The sequence below is a fragment of the Notothenia coriiceps genome, unplaced genomic scaffold, assembly GCF_000735185.1.
Source record: "Notothenia coriiceps isolate Sejong01 unplaced genomic scaffold, NC01 NC01_scaffold00026421, whole genome shotgun sequence".
In the NCBI taxonomy this organism is placed as follows: Eukaryota; Metazoa; Chordata; class Actinopteri; order Perciformes; family Nototheniidae; genus Notothenia; species Notothenia coriiceps.
Genome location: NW_011359122.1, coordinates 1,077,290 through 1,090,117, shown reverse-complemented (window position 1 = coordinate 1,090,117; position 12,828 = coordinate 1,077,290). Strand labels below are relative to the sequence as shown.

At 38.5% G+C, this 12,828-nt stretch overlaps 1 protein-coding gene and 1 long non-coding RNA gene across 2 annotated transcripts; both read right to left on the bottom strand.

The window, feature by feature from the left end:
• Positions 1-2,839: 2,839 nt before the first annotated feature.
• LOC104956885 (uncharacterized) lies at positions 2,840-3,899 on the bottom strand. The gene is made up of 4 exons (XR_799610.1): positions 3,817-3,899; positions 3,694-3,720; positions 3,424-3,446; positions 2,840-3,180 (listed from the first exon to the last, which is right to left on the bottom strand). It is a non-coding gene; the product is annotated as an uncharacterized lncRNA (long non-coding RNA).
• Positions 3,900-4,895: 996 nt separating this feature from the next.
• LOC104956884 (proliferation-associated protein 2G4-like) lies at positions 4,896-10,999 on the bottom strand. Its single transcript, XM_010784445.1, has 13 exons — positions 10,803-10,999; positions 8,806-8,934; positions 8,617-8,722; positions 8,434-8,503; positions 8,236-8,328; positions 8,081-8,144; positions 7,893-7,971; positions 7,720-7,798; positions 7,497-7,630; positions 7,300-7,394; positions 6,102-6,229; positions 5,960-6,013; positions 4,896-5,865 (listed from the first exon to the last, which is right to left on the bottom strand). The coding sequence occupies exons 1-13, from the start codon at positions 10,888-10,890 to the stop codon at positions 5,806-5,808; spliced, it is 1,179 nt and encodes a 392-aa protein (XP_010782747.1). The 5' UTR covers positions 10,891-10,999; the 3' UTR covers positions 4,896-5,805.
• Between the last annotated feature and the right edge of the window lie 1,829 nt (positions 11,000-12,828).

The following is a 12,828-nucleotide window of genomic DNA, read 5'->3' as shown; positions in this document are numbered from 1 at the left end:
GTCACTACGCAATGTTTACGCAGTACATTACAGGTCGGTCTACAATAGCCCAGTTTAGGATTTGTCATTCAGGTACATTTTGGGAGGTGGTTTTCCTTATTTTTCATTCATAGCTTCATTAAGCTAAGCGACTGAAACAGCAGGTTGCCTAGATACAATGCATTACAGCTGAAGGTTTATATGCACAGAGGCCTAAAACGTTATCAAAATAGACACATGAGGACAGAGCCAAGCATTCAGTTAAACACCAACAACCAGTAAGGGCCTAAAGGCAACCATTGAAACAGGCTTACATAATTAAAATGTCTTGATTTGATGGTTTAATAGGATATTCAGTGATAGGATTATATATTTTTCAGATTGTGTAATGCAACAAATGTATAGGCTGTAAAGGCTCTTTAAATAATTGTGCAGATAAATCTAAATATTGTTGTTGTAAAGAGGTAGTAACAGCTTGGTGCTACATTTTGACCACATTGTAATGCCTTGTCTGTCACATGTTTGTGTTGTTGATATAGTAAACCTCCAAAACTGGTATGACTCTGTTTTGTCTCTGCTTGGCAGCTGACTGTGTTCATAAAACATATTGGCTATCTGGCCCCCTTATTCTTTTTAAACTTCCAAATCTGACAGGATCGTTGTTTACAACTACAATTTATACAATATGTATGTTGGCAGTAAACTGGTCAGTGATCTATCTGTAAAATGCCAATTGTTTAAGAATATGTTCTTATGCTTTCACATTATTAGTTTCTATTTTCTGCAGTAACATCATGACTCACTGGACTGTTTGATAGAAATCTGTAGCAATCACAAAAACGCCCCAAAGCGCACAGAAGGCAACTATAACACACATTTCACCTGTTAGGCAATGCAACAAGGAACAACCATACATTATCATTGCGTCTCAATAATGAAACAGTTCTAATGAAAACAGCTGTTTTGTTCTCTGCAAGCAGAAGTAGCAGTCACAGGATGATGTGTTTATCTGTGATGTTGAAATAATACATGTACAAAAATTAAACACAGGGCAAAGTTCAAGAACAGGTCTGATTCGTATTTTCCAATAAGTCTTTACATGGATTTAAAGTCAACGTTGCATATGTATTTAAAAAACTGTTAATTTGATAGACAAAATAATTTCTATCCCTATGAATTATTGATGTTATATTGTATGAATGTATAACAATTAGCAACTACTTTTCATGAAATAGCTAGCATTCCAGTTATCAATACTTTCATGCTTATGTATAAGCTAAAACCTTTCCCTCATGTAACAAGCATCCTGTATTTACCAAATGTGTTGAGTATACGAGAGAAAACTCACTGGTCAACAACTTATGTTTTCAGAGGCTGCAGTTGCAAACTCAGCAGAGGCTATCTGAAGTGAGGATATTTGGATACCATTGAAGTACAGATAGAAAGTAAGGCTATAAGAAGCTAGATTGAATAATTAATGTTAAGTGTTTACTTGGCCATGTTGCCTCCAGACAACAGTTTTGTCATCTGTTGAACAGGCCTGTAAAAATCACTAACTTAAATTACATTCTGCCTTGAGTGATCGAGAAGATGTAAGCAGTGTTGAGTCTGTGCTCTTTGTGTTACATAATCCTATGCTCCACTTTTTAGGTCACTGCTAAGAGACAGGATCTCTTGGAGCTTGGCCAGCACACACTTTCATTAACACCACCTGAGCAGATGAGAAAACACAAGGGTCGTAAATCTAATTACAGCTACAGATGATGATATTGTGCATCAGTCATTTATACCTGACAGGATAAGTCATGTCTTAAGACCTGATCCAAGTCCTTTGATTTTCCTGTTTTGAAACTGTGTTTTCCGTTTTAGAATGCATTGTACTTACTTCTGCATTAATAGGGGAAGCATGTCTTGTGGTTCCATCAAACATGATGTAATACATATATAGTGTACTAAAGAAATCAGAATTCTCTTCACAGTTCATGTAAAAGAGAATCAGTTTGTAAAAGAAAATAAATTCAATCTGTTTTTTTAAATGTTATTCCAGTAACAGCCTGATTCAAATCACCTTGGCTCAGGACAGGATGAATGATTGGACTGCCTTCAAGGTTAAATACAATATTAGAGTGGTTTTTCCTTTGAATGAGCCTCATAAAAAGGTTAAAGCATTTACACACCCACTCAAGGCATAAGATGTGGGTAGAATCTGAAATGATTTTAAGAAATTCACCCACAGCTTTCCATCAGATACCATATTATTGCATATTCAACTGCCTAGAACTATATTTAGTGGTTGAAATGATGCCCCACTCATAAGAGGATCCATTACAAATACTAGGCTATTTTTTTTTACCCAAGGATGTTTTGACAACTTTAACCACTGGTCAGTTTCACTGAAGCAGTCGGTTACTTGTTGCCAATATGACTTTTGTGATTTCAAAAACACTTTTAACCATCACACATGGACAGGCACTGCAGTGTCTGAACTCTACACATCTTAGCATTTGGAATAGTTGTCTAACACATATACACTGCATCAGCAGAGATTAAGCAACCCATATGTTTATAAAGTTATTAACTTGAGTTACCTCTGCGAGTTCTGCACCACTAAAGGGATGGACACAATTCATACCTAACCCACTGGGACAATTCTGAAATTAGTCATTCAGCATGAGTACTATTGAAGACTACAGTGCATTTTGATCCTTTAAGATTTTAAACAGTACTTCTCAATATTTACACTGTAGTGAGTCTACTTTTAAGCAAATGAAATATCAAAGTACTACTACAGATTATAGGAACACCTGGTAAAGGCACCTTCCTTGAAAGCAAACAGCTAGTAAAAACCAAGATCTGCTAGTTATTTAGAAACCAAAACCTTTAATCACAGTATAAACAAAAGTTGAGGAATTAAGAATAATGAGTCCAGAATGTCCCCGAGGAAAAGCCTGTTATCCAGCAAGTCTTCAATCAGCGCTCCAGCATGTGTCAGCTGCTGCAGCTCCGCCGCCTCGTGTTGGGATGGGCTCCTGTTGTTAGGATGGGCCCAACTGACAAGACTTCACACCGGGAGGGTCCTGGCCTGGGTCTTCAGCTGCTGCTCACCGGGCTGCTCGTTTCACCACATGTGCTGCCACAGCCATGGCGGAGAAAACAGCTTACTTGGACCTCTGCCTCATCTTCCTCCTTTTACGCTTCAGTCTGAAAAAAGGGTTTACAAGAGGCAATGAGACTAAAATCTTTCAACATGTTGTAACTTGTATTTGGTAGACTTGATGTGTATTTTGTAAATTGTCTTATTTCTACTCTAACTCTATGCATACTTCTTAATTATTGTTAAGCGATATTTCGCTCTTTAGTTGCTGCAATATAAATGTCGCCTATGTGGGACGAACAAAGGTATTTTGATTCCGATACCATTGCATTAAAAAACGTGCGTCTTACCTGCGCATGCGCTTCTTCCTCCACTGCAAAAAAAATAAGAAAGACGACGTTAAATGACTTGGTTAAATTATGTGCATTTTCTTAAAAAGACATGCACATGTTTGCAACGGCTGTTCAACTACACATACAAATGGCATAATACAATTGTTACAACTAAAAGCAAGTGAGAATGCCGTGCTGGGCCGTTGACATGCTCAAACTGGCTAGCTCACTAATGTTAGCATCACCAGGAACAATGATTATTTAATCATACAGACATGAAGTACAAACCTTAGCTCTCATGCCGAGATGAGAAGACTGAAAAGAGAAGGAAACATGAGAAGGATTAGTTGGATTGATTAAAAAACACCATGATTCACATGGATTGTGATCAGCAGCTAAAGTCTCACTTACCGAACGCTAGGGAACCGTCTGCAGGAAGACCGTCAAAACATGGCGACGTCGTTTTTATAGTGGTTTTCATACGTCATCTTAATGTGACCGCGGGAAAATATAGGAAATGTAGTTTTTCTGAAAATACTAGGTACGTCAAGCCAGCACCATATAGATAGTTATAAGAAAATATAATATAGTTATATTATAATTCTATTATACAGCTCCGCGTCAAGCCATAACTGTAGCCTTTTATGTGATTTGCATGTATCTTGACCTGATCTTCACCCAGTTTATATTTTATTTCTTCATAACTTTGTACTGTGCACAGATTTAAATTATAAATTATAAAAAATAAAAATAAATTAGGACGTATTTTATATTAGTAGAGATTTTTTCTCAGGTGATTAGTAATACTATATTGATTCAAATATATTGTCTTTAGGGCCATAGCTAGCATTTATAACAGTCATGTGGTATTTTTTATATTTAAACTGTTGTGTGTGTGTCTGAATTTCTTTTTATACACGTTTCTGTATTTTTAGGCATAGTATGCTCTTACAGACCAACAACGAACTAAATACTGGCGCTTCTGAATTTTTTCCACCCAAAATATTTTTCCTGGCAGTGGTGAAGGATTTAATTAAGTTTTCAATCAAAAAACCAATATGAATATAGCTTTAGTTTCATCATAACCTCAGTAAGTCTAAAATACATTCTACAGACTTTTCTCATACCAACAGTGTGTTTGTAGTACACACGTTAATGCTGGTTGTTAAACTGTTGTATCCTGATTCAGATTTTAAGTATATTTTAAAGTTTAGGATTTTAATATCACAAAATTATCTTATCAAAGCATATCTAATTATGCCGTATATGTGGTCATATTCCCCAATAACGTGTTCATAATAGATGATTCCTTACTTATTTCATAACCCTTTTTACCCTGTACCAATCTTATGGTTTATGACTGATTTATGCAATGAAATAGGATTCATTTTATTTGAGGGTTGATCATTAGTATTCAAAATCATAAAAAACACATTTTTCCCCAGCATAATAAGGTGAATACACGCAGTCCAAAGACACAACTACACAAATGATGTCAGGTGGCTTTTTAATGTCTCCAAAAATAGTCTCTGAAACTAGGATTTGTTTTACAAAATCATCCATATATCATCAGGTATGGAGTTCCTATGTAAACACAGACTCGATGGTGGCACCAGAAAACTGAATGCTGAACCCTTGGCAGGAGTTAGACCATCCACAACTGAGAAATATTTTCTTGTTAAATTGCTCAACTACAAGGTCTTCAGTTGTCAGCTTGAGAAATTGTTAGCAGAGTAACCTAAAGTTTATTCCTAGAAGAGTACACAATGTACTAGAGTAGACGGACTAAGCGAGAGCAGTATAAATGCAGTAATTAATGTGACTAATGTCAATCAATAATAATGATGTCATGCTTAAAACTTCATGGTTCAAGACAGGTGTTACACATTTCTGCCCACGACAAGTTAAAACTCATTTCAAAATGCATGGCTTCAGTTTTAGGACCTCAAGGAATTTATCCAAATGCCACACAAAATACACTGACACAGAATTGTGCATTCATCATCCTTGGCCGCTCTGTCAAACTCATTTTATTTTCCATCTTTCACTACAGTTATGTGGATAAAGGGACGAAGGCTCAAGGAGAGTCGAATGGTTAAAATGTTCCAGTGACTATTATGCCCTTTCACAAAACATCCTCTTTTGTAGCAGAATTGTCCACTGTTAAGAGGAGAGGCTGTCTCAAGGACAATGAGATTTACTAGGGATGTACAAGTGTGTGTGTGTGTGTTATAGGTGGAGTGACAGAATTTAGGAGCAGCATCATCCCAGACTGACATCAGTTAGATTCAGAGGTATTCACAGCGGCTATGCCCGCAAGTGCCTCAGACAGCTGGGAGTCCGGGACAGAAGGATTCATGACGTCTGTTCTTTGGGTCATCACACGTCTGCTAGACACATTTATTCTGCAGCTTCGGTCTCCATTGCCTGTCCGGTTGCAGTCTCAACAGTCTTTGTAGCCTTTGAAAAAAAGATACAGATATTAACAATGATAGAAATTTAATAAAGGAAAACATTTGGAGCAAGTCTTTTTTGATGCTGCCCTGTAACTCACCTTCTTTTTCTTCTTCTTCTGAGTCTTGCGGCTGGCTGAGCTTTGAAGCAAAGTCTTAAAATGAAAAAAACAAAACAACAATGACTCATATCCTCAAACAAAACATCAACACATGATGGCTTTGAGATGTAGCACATTTTACCTTCAGCTCTTCGTCCTGAACCTCATGCTCAGACTTGTAGAGGTCTGGGTCAAAGAGGCTGTTTGTGATTCGCAGAGGTCCATTGGCCATGAGCAGCACGGTGAACTTGAACTGGGCAACACATTCACCTGGACAAAGAAGGGATTGAAAGTTACATTAAACGGTCTGACTCAAGCTTAGAAATCTAAAAGTTACAGTTCACAGGGCAAAATAAGACATGGACACAATTGTACAGATATCTCTAGAACGAACTCTACAGTCAATGCCTTCGTCCTACAGGTACTGTCAGGCTCGAGACTACGGTCACTGCGGGGAAGTCTTCTGCATCCCAAACCCATTTTCCATTGACAAGACAAGACAAGAGGAAAACACCCGGTTCTTCCCTGATAATGCTACATTTTGAACAACAAATATTAAAATACACTAGTGCTGTTAGTTAACAGAATAAAATGAAATCTTATTTATTATGACTTTCCTTCGAACTGCATATCAGAAGAGACAGGTAGAGTCTTATCAACACTGCCAATCAGAAGAATGTATGAATATGCTTCTCTTCAAAAAATTATTTAATTTAAAAACTGCAAATGACTTCATTCTTTTGCAGAATGACAATAATGAAGCAAACCCTTTCAATGTCACGTACTGCTACAGGTACCAATGACATAGAAATACAATATAATACAGTCTGACAGTTTGAGGACACCCCTATACTTTATTTTCCATGGGACAGAAAATACTTTGTCTACATGATAAGAAATTGAATATTTTCTTTAGTACAATATGTCTGACGATTGAAGAAGTCACCTTGGGCTGAGAGAAATTCTTTTGGACGCTTTCACCATTTTCTTTTGTCCTTTTATGGGCAATTCTATTTATCAACAAGAAATGTCCTAAATGGAACTCTTAATATGAACTGATGTTTCCCTGAACTTCCTGTTACCTTCAGGATGCCATTTTCTATTTATTTGGAGGTCAAATACCAGAGGATCGAATTCGGTGTATGGACCACTAGTTGCTCAAAGCCAGAAGGTTAAGGAAATAATAAATCACCCTGGCCGACAGATTTAGGTATAGGAACATTTTCCAAAGATTTCCGAAGAAACGTTCAGACTTCACTTCCTTTTGTTCCCATATAAACAAACGTATACGATTGTTTTTCAACTAAGCGCTTAATTACAGCCCTTCATGTTCCCCTCACCTTCTTTCTCATGCAGCACGTTGAAAGGCTGCAGGAGCTCATGTTTGGCACACTCCACCACACCCAACCTGGCCTTGCCTTCATCCTCAAACGCTCTGGTGACGCAAACAAAGAAAAGAATAATGAGTGGGTGAAACTTCTGTTTTTTAAAAGAAAAATTCAAGTGAAATAATTGATGTTTAGTTTTAAGAAGCTACCTCAGAGTGAACGGCATTGTATCGAAGCGCCTCTCCATCTCACTGAAGAATGTTCGAGATGTCTTCATCTTTAAGCCGTATACCTTGTTGGGGTCTCGTTTGTAGACGGTGGTCCTCTGACCTCCATCCCTTGCCTATGTTGCAAAACATTATATTAGATGTGCTTTTAAGAAATTGTAAAAATGAAGAGAAACAAATCACATTACACCAAGTTTCCTCTCACCTTTCCCTCTCCAGTGCTGATGAGCACATCCACTGCATATACCTCATGCACTTCAAACTCAGCCTTCTCATGGTCCTTTCTACAAAAACAAAGGGACCAAATCATCCACTGTTAAAAACGCCCATCCGGTTCAATGTTAGGTTAGACAGGAAGTAGTGGTTGAGTGAACTCACTTTTGCTGGTCTGTTGGGTTTTGGATGATTGTTTTCTCCCCATCGATCACATGTTGTTTGAGCTGATGGGACAGCATCCCTGCACACATTGAAGGAATATGCTGAGTCAAGCTGGTCAAATGACATTCGGAAATGTATACCATTGGAATCACAAGGATTGAAGGTGCCAAATGTTCATAAACACCCACCTTCAATAGGGGAGCACTTGAATGACTTTGCAATCTTGTTCCAGGCGTCTGTGACCTGGGAGTTCTGATGGAAGAGAGGAAATGATATTTATTAGATGAATTAAAAAAAAGTCAGGGTGTTGCTTTTGTCAGTGGTCATGGCGGGTGAGTTTTACCTTGTTTCCTGGCTTAACAAGACGAATAGCAGCCTCAGCACACAGGTGCGCCGCAATCAGGACGTCAGCCTTGCGTCCAGTCAGTGGGGTTTCCTGAAGTGACACAAAAGGAACATTTATTAGTTAGATATAAGAGGTCACGTAGCAAAGTTTTACTAGCCATTAATGGTGTCGTATAATTCAACGCTGGCGACAAACCTTGGTCACTCCAACAACGAAGCTGTGAGCCACATTTGAGATGAAGCCATCAACGTGCACACCCAGATCACTGTGTACAAACAGAACAGGAAAACATGAGCCAGAGAAAGTATCTGCAAACCAAATATAATCTATCGTGTATCTAGTTCACAGGATGGACAAGGGAGACATTTTGAAGCTTACATTTTGACAACGTCTCCGTCCTTCAGTATGACATCAGGGTCACTCTTCAGAGGGGAGTGATGGCATACGGTGTTGTTAACCGACACACAAGTAGGAAAAGCACTTCCTGCGAGAGAGAAAGAGGGTGAATGAGGAGTGCTGACAGAGACATTGATGATGACTGGTGATGAACTGAAACAATAGACATACCTTTCTTCATGTCTTTCTCCTTCTTGAAGATCTTCCCCGTTTCTGCCATGACAAAGGCATCTCCCTTTTGGCACAGGCTGAGAACAGAGACTCCAGGCAGAGCTGCCTCGACCACTGTCTTCAGAGCCTCTGCAGGACGAGAGAGAAAAAGGAGACATGATGAAGTAAAAATGGTAGGTCAGTAAGCGAGTACATATGGGCTGCAGCTGATGATTATTTGCCTTATTGTTTATTTGAATGATTATGTTTGGGGCAGTTGATTAATATTTTTGTTCCACTAAACATTATAATTTATGAAATTTCCAAGAAGATTTTCTAAAAGTTTATTCGCCTAACCCCCAGTTCTAAACAATATATTTTCTTTTTATTTCTTTGATTAATCCCTAATCATTTCAGCAGTATTAAACAGGCTCACACACTGTGGAAACATAGCACGGTTAGTTAAAAGAAGACTCTTGCTCACTGTTCAAGGTTCAATTAATGGCTTGTGTGTGTCCACAGCATTAGAGCATCATTACACTGTGAACAACTAAACTGGAGCAACGTCAAGTAGAAAACAAACATCTGACAGATTGTCTGACAGCTATACATCAGCTTGAAACAGCATAATGCAAGCGGTAAATTAGATGTCTTAACCTCAGATAAGTAGGTCAGCTGGGATAAATGTCAATACAAAAAAGGACACACGGTGTCATTTATGCAACACTGATGTAAAGACCCTACAGAATGAATCTCCACAACCTAGCAGAGGTCCAAGGACAGACTGGGAATGAAAACCGACAGTCACTAAAATGTATACAGTGAGCCACATGATGTTCTTTCCGTAAAGACCAGGATAATTGGAAAATTGAATATGTTAAGGCTAAAGTTAAGTGTTTTCCTAGCAACACAAATAAATTATCCGACATTAGTTTAGTTCAGATTAACTGTGGCTAACACGTGGAGGTTTTACTATGGGTGTATTTAAATGGTGAAGGTCAGCTGTTCATTAGACTGTTGGCTTGCCAAACAAAGACTGTAGAGCAGCTGACAGGTGTGAGTAACATTTGAGTGTTAAGATGTTCAATGTGAAAAGGCGTGTTTTAACATGCCTTTTAACTGGGTTAATCAAATGTAAAAATGTTATATTTGTGTTTTGAATGCTAAAAAAAAAAAATCGGAAATATTGATATGCCTTAAGCTTTAAATGCAAAAGACTGATGCTTTTAGGTTTGTTGGATTAAGATTGTAATCACATACGAAAAACAACTTCAAGGTAAACTATTTATTCCACACTAATGATGTTGTGTGCATACACGTGGTCTTGAAAACACTATTTGTTTGAACCACAAGCAATAAAAGCATGTTTAGCAACGTTTGCGATTCATGTTGGTTACTAAAAATGTACAATGTGATTTAGTTCAATACGTAATTTTAGTTGGACAGGCAGTAGTGGGTATTTAACTCACGCTAGATTATACTACTTACTTCTGACTTTAAATGACACCTTAAAAAATAACAAGATTTCCAGTTTCTCAAGTTACATAACACTTTTATATATCTCAGTTTGAAAGCCCTGTATGTTTAAATTTAAATGTCGGCTACTCAGTATTTGAAACAAGCCCATATTGTTGTTCAATTGTATACTTGTCATTGTTATCCGTTACGTTAGCAGTCGAAGCTAGCTAACGTTTGCTAGTGAGGTAGCTAAGCCACATAGCTGCTCAGCTAGCTCACCAGGCTAAGTTGACAGCAAAGGGTCCTTTAACAAATATGGGCTGTGTTAAATAAAAACTCGACCTAACATTACAAGCTATAACAAGCGTTATGCTGTATTGATATTAAAACAAGGCCCGCTATCTAATATGATCTGCAGTTGGTACTGATGCGGCACATGGCACAGCAGCTGCCTGGGTATGACTAGCCAACACTGCTAGCTAACACTGCTAGCTAACATCACACGGGTCCTGATACTTATGGACAGTCAAAACGGTGCGTTAAAGCTGCATTTCACTCACGATTCGCAATCTCGGCCCCCATCTTATACTTGGTGACCACCAAGTCATCAGCGATGGTCTGCTCCTGTGAATCGTCATCTCCAGACATGTTGGCAGTGTTGTCTGCGAAGTCAAGAGTAACTTTTTGCCCGGCGGTTGTCAGTCAGTCACAGTCACAGTACGGACCACGCTGCACACCGATCGGCCCGCCCGACTCCAGCAGCACAGCTCTAGATCCCGCCTGCTGCCCAAGACACATTTTACCGTCAAGATAGTTCACGGCATAGCAGCGTCTTCCTCGTCGCGTTACACCCGGAAAAGGCAAGGGTGATATTTTAAATCACATCATCTGTGTTTAAAATTAAACCATGGACAAGTATTCATAGCCAACAGCAAAGTATACTCGCTGTTAATGTCTTCCTTCTGGCTATGGCAGTCTTTGCTAATCACTTACTCACATGAGTCACTTAATTCCTATGGTATGGAAGAAGCAACATTGATTGACAAGCTGATACTATGTTACAGTATGTATGTACCATACATGTGCTTTCAATCAATCAATCAATGTTTATTTATATAGCCCAATATCACCAATGTTACATTTGTCTCAGTGGACTTCACAGTTTGTACAGAATATCAGTATGACAATATGACACCCTCTGTCCTTAGACCCTCACATCGTACAAGGAAAAACGTCCAGAGAAAACCCACAGTTTAAAGGGAAAAATGGGAGAAACCTCAGGGAGAGCAACAGAGGAGGGATCCCTCTCACAGGACGGACAGACGTGCAGATGTCGTGTGTAAATTGAAAAGATAATACATTAACAACAGGTTGTCCAAATGTTTGGAAATGCATGTGTCTATAATAAGAAGATGATTCCACGAGGATATCCATCCAGGACTCATGATCCAGGACCACAGAAACAGGATCAGCCACGACTCAGGATCCCGGCGTAGATAGACACCAAAAAGACATTTGGGGAAGCTGGGTTATTCGGAACATGAGAGTACACAGGTATAGACATAGACAGAGAGAAGGAAGAAGTAAGGTGTCCCCCGACAATCTAAACCTATAGCAGCAAAACTATAGGGGCTGAATCTAATCAAAAGCTCTAAGCTTTATCAAAAAGGAAGGTCTTAAGAGCACTCTTAAAAACGGATAGGGTGTCCGCCCGAACACAAACTGGAAGCTGATTCCACAAATGTGGAGCTTGATAAGAAAAGGCTCTGGCTCCCATTGTACTTTTAGAGACTCTATTGGAATTATTATGGAGTTATTGGAACAACCAATAACCTGCATTCTTGGAACGCAATGCCCTACAATAGGGTATAATGAGATGGCGCCTGCCCATCAAGGTTTTTTTTAGGCGAGAAGAAGAATTTGAAATGCTATCCTGTGTTCTATAGGCCAGGGAGCCAGTGTAAGGCAGCCAGAACAGGAGTAATGTGATCCCTTTTCCTAACTCTGGTTAGTACACGTGCTGCAGCATTTTGAATCAGCTGAAGCGATTTAACTGACTTCTTGGTACACCCTGATAATAAAGAGTTACAATAATCCAGCCTTAAAGTAACAAGTGCATGGACTAGTTTTTCTGCATCGTTTTGAGGCAAGATATGCCTGATTTTTGAGCTTTTGATTAATATGTTTATTTATGATTCTAAGATATTTATAATATTTGTGTTTATGATTCTAAGAGATTTCAATGTGTGTTTATGATTCCAAGACACTTATGTTTTAGTCGATTATTTAATGATTTACACTAATATTGACCTGTTCCCTATTTATCAAAAACAATGACAATGTTATAATTAATGTGAGAAAAAAATCAGAATAAGGAAAGATCCCATTTAAAAGAAATGGAAAAAGGCAGCACTGAACTCTCACTTCACCGATCATCTTTGATTGTCCTCCGACCAAATCGCGCGCGAGTGTGTAACTGATGCTTTCACATCCCTCCATCTCATTTTCTGCTGTTATCTGTATCACAAATACCTCTGTATCCTCTGTACATATTCAGAGCACATGTGTACAAATCATTATTCTATT

Bases quoted from the DNA above. Each gene is read 5' to 3' on its own strand.
- LOC104956884 (XM_010784445.1), bottom strand. From the start codon at position 10,890: ATGTCTGGAGATGACGATTCACAGGAGCAGACCATCGCTGATGACTTG. The intron at 8,935-10,802 runs GTGAGTGAAATG...CTCGTCCTGCAG, and splicing joins GGGGGCCGAGATTGCGAATC to AGGCTCTGAAGACAGTGGTC. The intron at 7,799-7,892 runs GTGAGTTCACTC...TTGTTTTTGTAG, and splicing joins AACCCAACAGACCAGCAAAA to AAAGGACCATGAGAAGGCTG.